This window comes from Gavia stellata, chromosome 15, assembly GCF_030936135.1.
Source record: "Gavia stellata isolate bGavSte3 chromosome 15, bGavSte3.hap2, whole genome shotgun sequence".
Taxonomy (NCBI): Eukaryota; Metazoa; Chordata; class Aves; order Gaviiformes; family Gaviidae; genus Gavia; species Gavia stellata.
This window is the reverse complement of record NC_082608.1, coordinates 11773558-11790211: the sequence shown is the minus strand read 5'-3', so window position 1 is coordinate 11790211 and position 16654 is coordinate 11773558. Positions and strand designations below refer to the sequence as shown.

At 36.7% G+C, this 16654-nt stretch overlaps 1 protein-coding gene across 2 annotated transcripts; it reads right to left on the bottom strand.

Annotated features, from left to right (window-relative positions):
- Nucleotides 1-861: 861 nt before the first annotated feature.
- Nucleotides 862-16358, bottom strand: GPATCH1 (G-patch domain containing 1). 2 transcript variants are annotated; one of them, XM_059824786.1, is made up of 20 exons: nt 16280-16358; nt 15055-15189; nt 14684-14769; nt 14104-14264; nt 13654-13751; nt 13432-13490; nt 12846-13091; nt 11855-12002; nt 11005-11084; nt 9766-9970; nt 8831-9118; nt 7079-7260; nt 6666-6793; nt 6260-6393; nt 5726-5895; nt 4832-5036; nt 3628-3762; nt 3052-3176; nt 2344-2489; nt 862-1115 (listed from the first exon to the last, which is right to left on the bottom strand). In XM_059824786.1, the coding sequence occupies exons 1-20, from the start codon at nt 16356-16358 to the stop codon at nt 1094-1096; spliced, it is 2832 nt and encodes a 943-aa protein (XP_059680769.1). In that variant the 3' UTR covers nt 862-1093. The 2 variants fall into 2 exon arrangements, with proteins under 2 accessions (XP_059680769.1, XP_059680770.1); XM_059824787.1 differs by lacking the exons at nt 15055-15189; nt 16280-16358 and having other exon boundaries at nt 3652-3762; nt 14684-14709.
- Between the last annotated feature and the right edge of the window lie 296 nt (nt 16359-16654).

Here is a 16654-nt window from a genome sequence, read left to right as displayed (position 1 = left end):
CAAACTCCGAGCAACCGCCGTGCAATGCAGCTGTTGGGCTTTTTTTCTCCTGTAACGGAGCCAACCTCAAGGCCCAATTTCTTATTTCTCCTTCCATGACTCAAGTTTTCTTGTTGACTTTAAAACCGCACAATCTGTGTGTCAATGCAAGACTATTCTATCACTTTGCTCTCATCAAGAGCTGTCACAAAGCTGTGGATACCGAAAAATACATTAAATCAGGCCCCAAAGAACCGCCATCTACAACAGTGAATTTCAGCTTAAGGCTTTGTTCATAGTTTTAAGCAGGAATATTCTTTGTTTCCCCGCGCACCCGGAAAGAAGTTCTGAGGCTCTACTTTAACAGCCTGATCATTCGAAGAGCAGTGCAGTATTATTTCATACTTTGTATTAAAATAATTCTACAGCGAGACAATTGCTTTTTAAATGTAGTGCATGAAACAAAAGGAAAAGTGGTACAAACGGTTTTAATTGTAACTACATAAAATAAGGCAGACTATGGTTATAGTACTAATCTTTTAGTATGTTAGCCTTAATAATTTCTGTCAAAGTGACAGTTTATTAGTTTAGATCTGCTATGGTAAATGCTATATACACAATTTGGAGATGTAAAAATAACTCCAAGTACTGCCAGATACTGCAAAACTGCAATGTGAAATTCTGCATTAGACTCATTAAAAATACTTGCACCCAATACAAATTTTACATGGCTTTAGTTTTTAACTTCCTAACTTCATTCAGACTGAAATTTACTCTCCAGCATTTTAGAGGCCCCAGGCAATGACTTACCATACAAAAATTATTTTTAATACTTAAGTTTATTAAAATACCATTTTGTGTTAATTAAAACAGAGCCTGCAGTATTTCAGATTATGCTGCCCAGAAAGGAGTCTTTTCAGCATTCCATAATCCATACATTTTGAACATCCGAAGCATCACAAAATAAACATATTCACATTCACTTTCAAAAAAATTCAATATGAATACAGTATCTACAGTGTTTCAAAGTATACATGATTGATCTACCATCACGGAGGAGATCAAAAATTTGAGATCAAAAGTCACACAGCACTTAAGAAAGCAAGCTACCTCTTCAATAGTGAAGTTGTTTTAATCTAAAAGGAAGAAAGAAAAAGAAAGAGGTCAGACTGAGTAGTAACATGCAATGTTAAGAACATTTAATTACTTAAACTAAGGTTTAAGAAACTGCCTAAAAGACAGATCTGAGTTATGTGAAATAAAAACATTTTCTCAGTGATGTAAAGAGAGACATGAAATGTGACTTCCAAAAATAAGTGTTTGTACAAAGAAGTCTAACTATTCTGTGCAAAATGCATAAAAACATATTTTACCTATTTAGAAATTAAAGGAGTAGTATTTTGTTTTTTTAGTAAGAAAACACCAATGCATAACTGAAGCTCAGTTCCAACGGAATGGAAGGCAGAGTCCTTTGGAATGGCACATGTCCATTCCACTAAACACCTAGACCCCAATCATTTTGCCATTAGGCCAGCTGCATGTGGTATTTCCACAAATATGTTGAGACCTCTCCTTCAGCTAATAAGAGATGCTAAACAGAAGCCAATGCAGTGACTGTTCCACATGGGATGCACGTAAAGTTGACTATGATCTGAACTACAGACAAGTTACTTTTGTTCGTACTTTACTTCAAGCGTGTGAACAAAATGAAATTGCGAATCGTGTTTTTTTTTTATTTTCACATTTCTGTTGGTACTATGTTAAAGTCTCTAGTTTATAAAAATGTAACAGCACAGTCTAAATTTAGCAGGCACGTATATGACTCAAGCATTGTTCTGCTTGCTTCACTGCTCCCTGCTCAAGCACAGAATTATCTTAAGCATCAATGCCACACCATGGATCTATTTGAATTGGATCTTTTGCTATTTATCAACAAACTGAAGCAGACTCAAAACATTCTGAAGCAACGTTGCTGACAAGGTCTCCAAGTAAAGAGAAGTAGACAAAGTAACATAAATATGAGTCACCACCTGCACTTGTTCAATTTTTAACTCCCATTCAAAATAACTTTCAAACATATGACTCATCTTTAACGATAATCTTCATTAACTAGCAGAGTTGTGTATTTAGTGCCTTTCACCTCAAGAGGCTTCTATCCTAAAATTAATTACCCTCTAGCTTAAGATACCTAATATTTCTAATCTTTCCTCACTTTCTTTTAATAAAGTGAGCAGTATTTTATATCCATAAAGAGACTGGCTGCATATTTAGTACAAATAGGTTCACTAGAATGACAACTCATAAATTGAAGTTTTAGTTATCCACCGCAAAATTTGCAAGTGTTTAAGTAAACTTTCTGTTTACCTTCTCAGAAGTTCTTTGGGTGACAAGCCTGTGGTATCTGTATCACTAAGGCTGTCACTGCTATCTGCAGTGTCTGAGCTGCTGTCTTTCTCTGATTTTTTATTCTTGTGTTTTCCTTTGGTTTTCTGTTTCTTATGTTTCTTTTTCTGTAAAAAGAAGAAAAATAATCCCTCATTTCACTGTGAAAGACTTGGGGTTTTCTGAAAGGCAACAACAGCAAAAAGTTGATTTCAGCATAGACTCCAAGCTTAACTGAAACAGAACACTAAACAATGATGCTTTTCCACTACTCCGACTGAGTAGTGGGGGGAAAAAAAAAAAAATATATATATACCAAAACCAAAAAAAATGTATAACAAAATCACCCATATTATCCCAAACACTCAACCTCCATAAAATAGACATTTCATTATTATTTGTATACAAGCCATGAATTATATGCAGTTCTCAGAATACGCCCGAGATCTTCAGCATACAACATTAAACTACCCATGATATTATATCTGTAGTCCCATTGTATATATGGAAAAAGCAGCACTCTAATTGGGATAGTTTGCTGTTCTGAAGTTCAGGTTTCAAGACACCTGGGAAACTCAGTTGCTTAAGTTCTAGTCCCAGTATATCTGTTTTCTACAGCCTAGCATAAATAATAAAAAATTTTGACTGGCAGATCAAAGAATCAATAAACTGTTCATTCATATTAAATACCTTTTCCTTTTTGTGTTTGCGTTCTCTCTTAGTCTTGTGTTTCTCTCTGTGCTTTCTATGTTTTTCTTTCCTACTAGGACCAGGAAAACTTGCTGGTACCACTGGTTCTTGTTGCCAAGTAGGGCCTAAAGCACAAAGCAAATGCAGAAACAAAACAAAACAAAAAAGAGAGAGAGACAAAAAAGGTAATTTTAGTATTAAATTCTGTATTACTTTTAATCTAATAGGATAGTTTAAAAAAATCTAAGCTTTCAAATAGAAATGAAATGTCTAAAACTCCTAGCTGCAACCTTCCTACTGTAATTAAATGCTTTTGCAATCTGTTATTAAAAGGAATTGCAAGGCTGGTCCTATATTTTCAACTAGAATTTTTTATCATTGCCTCTATAGAGCTACAACAAAGTTGGTACAGAGGCAAAGAGGTTCCTGCTAGTGGATCACAGCATGGTAACAAAGCATTTGTTGATGCCAGTTTGACATAACACGGGCATTTAAGAGGTAAAGTACCTATTCAGAAATGTTTTTTAAAGAGAAATAACGCATCTCTTACATACAACTTCAGTGTGTAAAATTTACACGCTAAAAGTCTACAGAACCTACCAGAAGAAAAAGCTGGAGGCAACTTTGGTCCAAATTCCTCTGTTGCATCCAGTTCCTGCTTTGAAGTAGGCAACACAGAAATGCCAGGATCAGTTGTAGCAGCCACATTCTCTATGAAAAAAACCAAAAACTTCTTTATTGGAAAGGAAAATAAAGTAACACTTTTTCTAAGAAGCACTGAAGAAAGTTAAAGGAGACTTTCTAAAAACCTTTAAGAAAGCAAACTGATCAGCATCCTATTCTCTGTGGACTGCTTTGGCCTACTGGATAGCTGACATTCTGAAACATGTCAACATACTACCTTTTTTTTTTTTCTTTTTAATAAAAATTGACCTTTTACACTATACAATTACTAGTTAAATTAATATCAGTGCATGTGTTTGCTTTCATTTAGTAACACAGTGCTACTTTTCCATTACTTAAAATGAATAAGAAAGTCCACAAGATATATGAAGTTAATAAACACTAAAATTAGATGTTAACAGAACCAGCTGTGACAGTAAGTGGACAAAGTATTTCTATTGTAAGCTAAGTATATTGTCCATTTTGTTAATTTAATGACATCCTGAAAATATGGCAACTTTTTACAGCTCACTTACTAAATTTTACTAAGACGTAGAGTAAAAAATTGGTCTTCTCCCTCTCTTAGGGAAGTATTCTGGCAACTTTTATAACTAGAATACAAATAAAATGCAACTTTTTGATGTCTTAGTAACATTATTTCAACATCATATTTTACTGGAATGTCAGTATTTAGACAGTGAATTTGATTATCAAAGAAATGCAAGTTACTTATTTCTGAATTTGTCAAATATCCACCACAAGACAGTCATAATTTATCAATCTTCAAATTTATCATAGGTAAGAAAGTTTCCCTGTATTTCTCAGTGAAGTATGCCCTAACATTAGATGTTTTGTTCCCCCTCACTGTTTAACAAGCATATTCCATAGGACAGTTTGCTTGTAAAATCTACGCAAGACACATGGCAACATAAATAACACTATAACATGCAAGGCCCTATTCAGTGCTGTATTATTCACATTTTCTACACGCCCAGCTCCACCAATGCCAGATGATCTGCACAAGAGCATAGCACTATCCTAGCAGTCCTGGAGTATTTGATTCATAAATGAAGCTTTTAAAAGATATTTATAAAAATGAACATCCATTAAGTACTACCTTGTACATTAGATGAAGAACTGTCTGGTAGGTCAACTTGCTTGGTGGTTTCTGAATCTATTACTGAAGTAGTTGGTTGCTGTTCTTCATCACTCTCTTCCTCAGAGGAAGATGATTTTTCATCTGAGGAACTCACAAAGATGGCCTTAAATAAGTCCATGGATGGTCTGCTTTCTTCTTCCTGATCCTTATCTTCATTAGCTACCTGCAAAGCAGCATCATAAGAAGCCATATTTAAACACTAAAGAAACTAACAATCTCTCTCTGATAAGTAATAACTTCACACATGCTGACATGTATTTATAAAACACTCAAATATCACAATAGCTGTGAAACATACAAACTTAGGAACTGCTAGTCCAAAATAGTAAAACTCTGAAATGCTGCTAAACTAAGTCTATGTCCTGTAAAGGGTAGTGCAGTTTGTGCTACACAGTCAGTTGAAAATGGATCCCAAAATATAACAAATGCTAATTCATTAATTCAAACTTCAATTATACACTACCAAATTTAAGCAAAAGGAAAACATCACCTTCCTCCCCAAAGTATGCAACCTTCTCCATTCAAAGCAGAAAAAAATACATTCTGTGCCTGTGAGCAAAGTGGGTGTAAGGGACTGAATTTAACTCCCCGACTGCTGAGCTACATTTTATCTTAAGCTGCTACTTCAAGTATAGTCATACTTGCTGTCCTTGCATTCTGTAAAAGTTTTACATCTTCGAGTTATAACCTTAAAATTCTTCAAAGTACAATCGCACATCTTTGCTTATCCTGAGTTGGCTCTTCTGCAAACTGATCTGTATTAAGTCAGTTCATGTATTACCCAACCTTATTTCAGGGTCGTGAAGGTTTACAGCTATTCCCCTTCAAGTTCAAACACTGTTGTAAACTCACCTCAGTGGTAAGAGTTTCACTCGACCCAGTTCCACATTCTTCTGTTGCTGGCACTGGTGGCTGCTGCTGAACATCAACTTTTGATCTAGCAAGACTAATGAATTCACTGATAGAATCTTTTTTCTCCTTCTCTTTATCTGACACATCCCATCTTGAAGGTTTCTTTGGTTCTAAAAAAGTCCCAAACATTCAAATCAGTTGCATGCCAAATTATCCTGCCTTTCATGGCCTACTTGATTTAAAATTACTCTGCTTCTTCACTATAGTTTGACATTTTTTAAATCTTTCTAATGAATATCTGACCTATAAAGGTCTTCTGGGTGAAAGAAATTAGCACAGTATCATTGACTTCAGGTTTTATGTCACTGAATTTATTTTTCGATTTCTTTATTTGTTGGGGGGGCGGGGTGTGTTAATTCAAAAAAAAAAAAAAAAAAAAAAAATCAGGTGGATAAGTTCTCCATGACAAAGATATGCTTTTTCTATACTATTATCTCATTTATAGCTAAATGAATAAAGTAATAACAAACTTACTGTTGAGACTGTTATTCTGCTGGATTTTTTCATTTGTTGCTTGAGTTACAGATGTTGTGGGCTCAGGCAGAGTTAAAAAATTAAACACAGAATACTTGTCTCGTTTCACTTTTGGTAACCCAACAATGGAAGAACTATAGGGAAATAAAAATGTTTGTTGATTGTTTTCAACACAGAAAAGGCCTCAAATTACCTACAACAAGCTGAAACACCTACAGAATTCCTTAAAATGCATAGTATTTTGTCAGAGGTGACCATGTTTAATGAGGCAAATAAAAACATTAGGCAGCTCTATATTACATCTACTATGCTACAAAAAGAAAACATCAAGCCAGATTTTCCACAAGCATATGAAAAACTCAGAATTTTCAAAAAGTGTTAAAAATATCAGCATCAATCATCTTACTCAGGATATGGATCAGGAACATTAAATCTTTTACACAACAGCTTTTCAGGATGCCATTCAAACTTGTCTCTTGTGAGTTTGCCAAACATCTTCATCTTCACAGCAGTTTCCTTATCATCAATATCATTCTGAAAAAGTCAAACATTTATAGCTGCTAAATAAGTAACAACTTACTGAATTGACCATTACAGTTGTAAGACTAAGAACAGGACAGAAACATAAATATTTAAGTGTAATTTAACAAATCACTGCTTGGTATGCAGTGAGCATTTTCAAAAGTTTGCTGAACAGAAGGGCAACAAAACATTGACACTCTATCTACAAAAGAGTTTTAAAGAGAAAGAATTTTGAAAGTCAGGGTTAAGGCAACAACTGCAGCTCCAATGTACTAAAAGACCGTAAACAACATATACCTCTTGGTCCCGAGGAACTTCGACTTTGTCAACATCATCTTCATATTTGGCCCGGGTAAACCTGGATGACAATGTTGAATTTGAGGATTTGTAGAACATTGCTGCACGGAAGAACTCTTCTTGTTCTCTTCCTCGCTCCCATTCTGTCATACTCGGGTCTAAATAATGCTCCAATGTATCTACTATAAGACAAGGAGAGAAATGCTTAGCAGAGATTACAGCTTGCTTAGGACTGATGCTTTTCAAGTAAAAAAAAAAAAGATAATAAGCAAATATCCTTGCAAGTATTTAATGAGTATTTAGTTTAAGGATAGTATTAATCTCAACCGTGTTATTCCTTGATACACGGAGGTAGTTTTTCAAGATAGCAAGAATGATAGCATTTGCCAAATGCAAGATAGATATTTTAAACAATTTTACTTGTAATACTGACTCCTTACTCATTGACCTGTAAGAAATGTTTGAAATACTTAATGTATTTAATAGGTATTTAAAACAAAAAGTATAATCTAATGCTTTATCAAGTAACTAAAACACAGAACAAAAAAGTCAACCAATGAGTAAGCCTGGCCAGGCTTTGGTAACTTCAAGGGGCTTTCTGGTATATAAAGTGCCCACTGATGAATATGGAATTGTAAACAATACAGACCCTGTTTAAAGCAACGGGTTCACATTTGGTCCCAGAAGGAATAGGAAAAAACACCAGCCGAGCAAAAACACTCTTACAAACAGAATCTTAATCATTCAAGTTATTTAAATATTTCTGCATTTTCATCGTTATGACTAAGGAGGCACTTACAGTCATAAGAGGAGACTCAGTTTTACACAGGGAAAACCCCAGTCCCGAACGGAGGAACTATGTGTTCAAAGTTCAAGTAGTTTGTCCCAATGCGGTAACCAGAAGAGGAAATCTCTTTTCATATAGTGAAAAGGGTTATTTAAAGAAATCCTAAAATAACAAAACCAGGTTTTCTACCTGACACAGCACAAAAGGAGCAGATGAAGGGGGTTGGGGTTTTTTTGGTTTTGAGTAAGAGCTCTGCATGTATGCTATGATTTTACAGCCACAAATTTTTATGAAGAACATAACTGACAGTGGCAGTTTGAGTATCCAAAGGACATGTAATAAAAAGCTTTGACAAGTGTGAACTACTTCATTTACTTTAGGGCTCTTATCTCCTCTGGAAGTGCAGGGTATGGGTTTTCTTTTGATTTTTCCTGTCTTGTGTGGGAAAAGGCAAAAAAATCGAAATTCTACTGTGACCCGATAATCTTTCTGCCTTTATGGGATCTGTCAGTTTACTTCTCAAACAGAAACAAACTAAATGAAAATGCTAGTTCCATGCACAGTTTATGGTACTGGACAAAGCTGAAGTCTACTTTGCCAAATGAAAGATGGGAAAACCAGAAATACAGGCAATTAAGTAGAAGATCCTGGAGAACTTCACTTCTGCTACAGCATAAAAGTATGAAGTGTAATGCCTAAAATCAAGTCTTGCTGACACTTAAGTTACACCAAGCAGTTTTCCTGAAGGCAACACAATTAAGTATCAGTAAAATTTTCTTTTAATGTTGGCCCTAAAAAGAAGTAGAGGGAGAAATGTTGTGGAATTCAAGAAGAGAACTCGTAGTGAATGTAAAATGCAACAGGATGAAAAAGGGAAAAAAAAGGGGGAGTGGGGAGGGGAATAAAAATCAAAAAATATTTTTTCAGAGAAAAATTAAAATGTCAGGATTAATCTCTTCAGTTACCTTTTTCTCCTTGTTTAAGACTTTTCACAAAACTTTCATATCTTTTTTGTTTTTCTGGATTTCTTGCAAACGGTTTGAAGTCACTAGAACCAGCATTTGCTAACTGTCCCCCCAACAACGTTTGCCATTTGTGAGAAGCAACATCTGGGGAGGCTGGCTGGAATCTGCTATTTCGTGGCTGCTGAGGCAACATTTTTGCTTTCATTTGTTGTTCAGATGCTTGTTTCGCTTCTTTGAGTCTTTCTCTATCTTTCTCAGACAGATATTCCAAAACAGAAGGAGCTGGACCTAAAACAAAGAAAAGCAGTAAAGGATAAATAGAAATGAAAAATTACTACAACTATTACTACAACACTTTAGCAGGGGAAAAAAAAGCCTACCACTATACATATACATTCAGAGAAAATTCTCTTAAGCATCAATAAACAGTATAATGGCAGAGAGAGCAGATAAAAAATTGGCCACTATTGCATCTTTTATGCTATTTACCACACACTTACAAATTACTTCGTAAACTTTACTATTGTAGATACAAATGTAAACCACATTTACAAATTTCCTTTTTAGTGAATTTGCATGTATCTCAGTGAAACCTCTTTTTACAGGAAAAGAAAACCCACCTCACAGCCTACTATATTCTGAATTAATAATAAGGCCACAAAAAACAAAACAAAAAACCCCAATACAACAAAACACAATCCCACACATACTTTTCATCTTTAAAAGATTTAAGTAAGTGAAAATACAGGCAGATATGTCAACAGTTCATCTGTTGAGATGAAACTGAAAAATGACAAGGTATTCTAACTAATCCAACTACATGTAATATTTTTATATTAGAAAATAGTGTTCAAGGCTAGACCAAGATTTTACTGTTATATAAACAAACAGGGGACCTGAAACACAAGCAAAGGTGTGGTCACATATATCGATACCTTTTAGGCCAGTCTCTCCTAGTCGTTCCCTCCTCTGAGATGCATTCAAAGCATGCCTGCTTTGTTGTGTCATATCACTCTCAAGTTTTCCAGTAGATTCCTCTAATGCCTTCCGTAAACAGTAGTTTTCATTCCCAGCTGCTATCACAGGTCGAAAGTAATGGACTGGTCTGTAATTTCGTGGCAGGTCAGGTGGTGGATAAATCTTGGCGGGGGGACGACAAAATAAAAATCCATTAAGAGAGATACAACTTTGTATTTAACACTTACAAATGCGTTTCAGAAAAAGTCACCTCAAACTGAAAATTCCTCAGTTTACATCTTAGCAGTAGAAACAGATATTACAAGCTACTGATTCTTTTAGATCGAGTCAGTAAGTAGCATCGTAATACAAACTTTGGGAACAAACTGTTATATTGTTAATATGTAACAATTATGAAAAATAGGAAAACATGCACATCAAGCTGCAGCAAAATTAACAGGAGTCTTAATATGCATTGGTTTTATTTGAGAAAATGCTCTTGGTATTGCTTAATAATTAATTTTTTTCAAAACAGAAGTCACATGATTTAATCAATTAATTGGACTATTGAGTACTGCTGTGCTTACTGTATTTTAATGTCTTTCAAAGTCCTTCTCCCCCACTTTCTTCATTCAAGCTGTTACTTCAAAGGTTATCCCTGTGCTTCCTATATGATGCAATTTTATATCACGCAAATGTTCTTCCTTTTTCTTCGTTAGAAAGAGGGCCATGTCACACAATTCTGTTTGTCATTCGAGTTTATGCAAATACATATGGCATAAATGATGCAAACCTTATAACACGGCTAACAAATTAACTTGTCACCAAAATAGTGGAGTGGATGAAACATGGGGCCTGATTTTTACAGAACGTTACATCTGAAAGATCTAAAAGCAAAAGACGTACATTTTTTTGTTTCAAATTTAAATCAAACCATTCTTCCAACTTTATGCCAAATAGTATTGGATGGTGTGGAAAGCATTTGCTCAAAGCCAGTACATAGGCAAAGTTTAAATTCATCCAGTAGTCTGACAAATTTTAGGTTTGTATCGAATAGCCTCCAATACTACAATTTTGCTCATTCAGCAATCTTTATTGCTGACCAGAACTCTTATTTCTAAGAACATAGAAAACATTGAGCAACAGTGAAGTCTATACAGCTCACATGCCAATTTGCTGATGTTATTCTTAATACAAAAATGTCAATATCCGCTTACCTTGCTTGGAGTTGATGATTTTGACGCCAAGGAAAAACCATCCAAGATTTTGCCTACATATTTAACTTCTCTTTCAGACCCTACAAAATGACCATAGAGTTGGTCAATATTTAAAACATGTATGTTTGGCAAAAAGCATTTTTTAATGAATATTTTCCATTTTGCAATATATTTTATGGAGCATAATTGTTGTTCTTTGTCTTTGCTGCTTTTCATTTAAAATTAAGTGTTCTGAATCTGGATTAGTATTACACAGCTAAAAAATACCACCAGAGAGAGTGCTGTAAGATGAACACGGCAACAGCAAGGCAACAGTATCACTACTGTGCATGGCATTCATGATGTTAGCTATTAATTGTGTACAACTAACATCAACAGGTACTCTAGAAATCACTACAGTATTTTACACACTTAAAAGTTGCACTACAAATGAAGTGCTATCAAGATAAAATTTACAAGTTATATTTGAAAATACACAAGTATATCTAATAAAAAAACAAACCATTCTCTTTGCAAGTATTTGATCATATTTTGTAGCCATGATTCACAATCACTTGTTTTCTTCAGTGGAGTAGAATGCTGTATCTCACAAAACAGCACATATTGTCCTTTTAAAAATATAATCTGGGGGTTTAATCTACATTGGGACTAGTGGAGGACATCGGAAGTTACTTCCAGATTTGGACACTTCAATATAGAAAGAAGACTAGATGAAGTTTCAGGTATCAGGGCTAGAAGATACCAGTCCATTGAAAATTAAAATATTTGGAAACTAGAGACTACACTTATGTCATTTTTATCCCCCAAATACAAATTACACTAGCTTTTTAGATGGAACTACAGTTCTTACTTTTTTTGGATTTATACTGCTTAGGCGCTGTCCAGCCATACAAGCCATCTCCAGGTTCCTCATCTTTTAGAACTGTATCATATTTTGACAGTGTTTCAGTTGCATAAATATCATCATCTTCCTCCTCTAAAGCTCCTACACCAAAAGCCTAAAATATATTTTAAATAAAAATTGTAAGAATTCAAAAGTGTAAAAAATAATACTTTTAAGTCACATGTCAGAACACGTCTACAGGTATATCTATCCATTTAGATTATAGAATATGTCCAGTATATGTATATATACTGGGAAAAATGTATAGCTTCACAAATAAAAGCGCTACCAACTAGTGGGGAAAAAAAAAAACAAAACAAAACACCCAAACCATCACCAAACACAATAGCAAATATATTCCACTCCCTTGGCAGGGAGGGACAGTGAGTTTGGTCTGTACAGGATGAGGACAGCAGCTTAACTCCACAAGGTAACATTTGCAGTTTGACTAAGAGCAGGTTAAGTTCTCAAAAGGAGAAGGAGGGGAAAAAAAAAAAAAAGTTGGCATGAAAATTAAACTAGTATAGTTCCCAGAAATATAAACTGACAGTGCTTATACATAAGAACTACAAATACCATGGAGGGAAGCAAAACCTCTCTAGCTGACAGGTTCAACATTACCGAAAGTGAAATTGACAAAAAGATGTGAACTAAAATATTGAGTATTAACTTTCTCTAATCAAAGTCACACAAGAATTTTCTCCATGCAACTATTCAGTGTGAGGCATTTTATAGTTCTCTTTAACAGTATCGGTAAGTGAAGGCATTTAAGAGTTCTAAGGATTTGCCCACATCTTCATATGAAGTAAAAAACCAAAAAAAATCCTGTTCTCAAACAACACTTTAAGTTTTCTTACAATAATCCTACAATGATGAGGTGCCTTCCACAGAAGAAAAAAACAAGATTTATTTAGGTTTTACTGCACTAATAATAAAATGCATTAAAAAATGTCCTTACCTGACCTGTAATACCTAGTTTTCTTCCTTTACTGTGTCTCAGATCATCAAGTAAATTGCTTGTGTCTTCAGAACCAGTTGTGAAAAGATTCAGGTGTTCTCTTCCAGATACACCAAACAAAGCTTGTGAGGGATCCAAACCCTTATAGCCAAGTCCATGGACATTCTCTTTTGGAGTCAAATCTACAGGCATTACATCTTTTGGCGCAAATGTCACATTCTCTGGCTGGTATTCATCCTCTTCATCCTTGTACAAAACAGAAGTATGTAACAGCAAGTATGATTAGAAGTTTTGTATGTTGGGCTTTTACAACATTTAGTTAACATGAGACTAGGCAAGCTTGCATTTCCTAAATTATATATGAAAATATGTTTGAACTACACCTGCTTAGGTAGCAAAAGAATTAATTTATTTACATTAAAACCTTTCCTCACAGTACGCATTATAAGTATTTACAAATACTTTTAACAAAACTTGGAACTGCATGTTAAAATACTGTTCAAAGACATCAAAGAAGGGGTTTTTTTTAAATGTGTTAGCACACATTCTCATATAAGTCAACATACAACTTCTGCCTGTTCAATACCTCAGAACCCTCAGATAGTCCAGGTGGTAACGCACAACCATATACTTTCACTGCAGGGTCTGCAAGAGACATAATAGCATCATATTAAATTATAGTTCTTTATTAAATTTCTCTAAGATTAAAGAAACAGACCAAATAAAAGGAGGCTTTAGAATGAACTTTCCAATCAGTCCATGAATGCTAACTTTCTATTAATGAGTTCAGGAACTTCACTGAACTTACCAGGTTTCTGCCTGCGTGGCTTTCTTTTGACTCGTGGTCCAATTCCTTGTCCTTCTTTCCAGCCCATTTTTCGTAACAGTTCAATCCCAATTGTTATTCTAAAAAGAAAACAAAAGGGAAAAAAATTACCTCAAACCACATTTTCAGTGTTTCTTCAGAAATAATGTACATATATACCATTTGAAATTATGTTTTAATACCCCACTTTAAAATCAAATCTGAATGTATCAACATTTGCATATACACTACGTCCCAGTTCGTAAAAGTTTACCTGATACAAGTCTGCACATACAAAACAAAAATGCATATGGAGGCCACTTAGAAAGTGTAACACTGCAGATCTTCCAGTCTCTTTCATGGATTACTGTGGTCAAACATTACTTTTCTAAACAATACAACACTTCTAAGTGAAAGGAATTGTTTGGTTAACTTTTATTTAAATTTACTTACTTTGATGGTCCTATTAAATCATCGAATGCGGTGGTTCCTGGAATAGCAGCAACTACTCCTGCAATCTGTCTAGCTTTCTCTTTTATTCTGTCTTTAGCTTTGGATGCAAAATCATCTGTGGTCGTAATATCTTTTGGTGCTATCCCAAATTCACTAAGGTCCTGGAAAATATAGACAAAATGGGAAAATTTAGATTAAAAATATGTTTCCCTCAAATACTTACTTGCTGTAATGGTAAAGAAAAGAAAACAGGATATGACCCTCATATTGGCTAAATTTTTCAAGCCATTTATACAGTTGCTTTTTCAGTAACTTGAATGGTCATATTTTAAACAGCTTCAAAAGTATTTGTATTTTCTGATAGAGAAAGGTAAAGGGTTGAGATCTGGGTTTTTTTTAATATTGAGATTACAGGAGCTTCCTAAGTGAATCTATGAAACAGTATAACACTGCACACAAGAAGTAATTTTGAAGTTACTTCCATTTTTGCTATTTAAGTTCTTTAGAAGATTTCATTGCCTGAAAAACCTGCTGTCATGGCAACCACTTCAAAAAGATTGGTATTCCTTTCTACATTTACCTCTTCATCCATGAAGTCTTCTGGTCCAAGAACGGTTCTGTCTGCTCTCTTCTGCCGTGATGATACAAAAGCTGAAGGAGTCCATCCTTTAAAGAAAGTAAATATCTAAGTATGGTACTGTAAACTGCAACACAATATCTGAAAACAATTCAAACATTTCAACCTTACACCTTAAGGATACATCCAGGGAACATCTATAAAACTGCATCCCAAGAACTCAAGGGGAAATAACTTCAATAACACTATTTCAACTATTTACAGTATGATGAATAGCAGGGAAAAAAAATGCTTAATGAGAGTTAATTTGTTTTCACTAACATTAAATTATGACAGTCCATTAACCCTTCCCAGAAGACAGAAAAATATCTGACCTTCTTTTGTGCCAACAGTGTTGAAGTAACCAGCAGAGAAACCACCAGTAAATGCTCCATGGAAACGCTGGTATCGTCCCTTTGCATCTCTAACAGTCTGTTCTTGAAGAGGAACTGGCTTTTTAATTCGTTCACCTACAATCAGATAAATCAGGAACTAACTCACAACACTGCATAAAGAATGGACTCTCCACTTGCTCCAGACGCCGTTTCTTCCTTGCAATTAAGAACTGCATCAAATAGTAGCCACACTGAAGTGGAAAGTATCAGCACTTTACATTTATTCCCACCCTACTTTAAATATTTGTATACGCTGTTGATGTACACTACTAAAGTAAAAGCATGAAGTGTTCAAATAGAAATCCTAAATTCTAACGAGTTCTGAGAACATTTTTTTTTTCCCCCGTGAAAGGTCACTTTTAGTTGTTAAGTATGCGAGACCCCTGATAGAATTTCATCACTTAAGTAATTGTCTTGAGAAATTACACCACATCAGAAGCGTCCAAAACTGAAACAAAACACAAAACCTATCGACTTTGACATAAACATTTGCACCTTTTTAACAACGTTTCTGTTAATTAAGTGGCACAGACTCCGGAGTCACAGCTGTCCAGAAGTCCTTGGACAATGATGAGTCCGTTTCATGAACATCAGCGTAGGATGTTCACATCAGTATAAATGCGTATATTTGAGCTGCTATATTTGAACGCTACTCCTTTTTGAGGCTTGGGGAAAGGCCAGGAAGGCAGACAGGCCCCCAGCTCCAACCAGAACAGTGCCGGCACAAACCTCGGGGTACCCCAGGCCCACACCTGCATGCCGGAAAGCCGGTGGAGTGCTGAGAGGACCTTTTTACATTCCCGTGGCGGGAAGCCTGCCTTCCGTCCACAGGCTGTTCTCCCCCATGGCCCCTCGCCCAGGGCCGGTGCCAGGACCCCTCTCCCAGGCCAGCACGGCTGCCAAGGCAGCCCCGAGGCCCCTCGGCGGCAGGAGAAGGTGGCGGCAGGTCTGCGCTGGGCCCACACGCCACAGTTTTCCCCAAGCGAATGCCGCAATGAGGCGGACAGCAGCCCCGAACCGACCCCGGCGGGCGGGCCCCCGGGACACCCCGGCCCCAGCGCCTCATGCCGGGCTGCCTCCCGGCCCGCGCTGCTCCCCAGGGCCCGCCGCAACGCATAACGGAGGTACCGAGGAGGAGCAGGCGAGCTCCCTGGGGGTCCCTTACCCTCCTGCAGGGGCTGCAGCGCGGTCCCATAGCTCACCAGATCCTCCTCATCGCTGTCACTGGACTCCGCCGCCGCCATCTTGCCGCGACGGTGGCTCGCGCAGGACAAAGCTGCGTGACGTGGGGAGGCGGAGCGCCGCCGCCTGCGCTGGGGCGGGCCGGCGGCTGTGGCCGGGGGAGCTTCCGCGCCGCCGCCCGCCCCCATCCTTCCCTCAGCGGCCGCGTTTACTCCGCGCCGGCCCTCGGTCGTGAGAGCGGGCCTGGCCGCTGAGCCCGCAGCGGTAGCAAGGACCCCTCTCGGTTCCCGTCGCGGAGAGCATTTCCTGCGGGGAGCTACAGTAGAGCGGGGCGGGCAGGGTGACCGGAGCCTGCCCT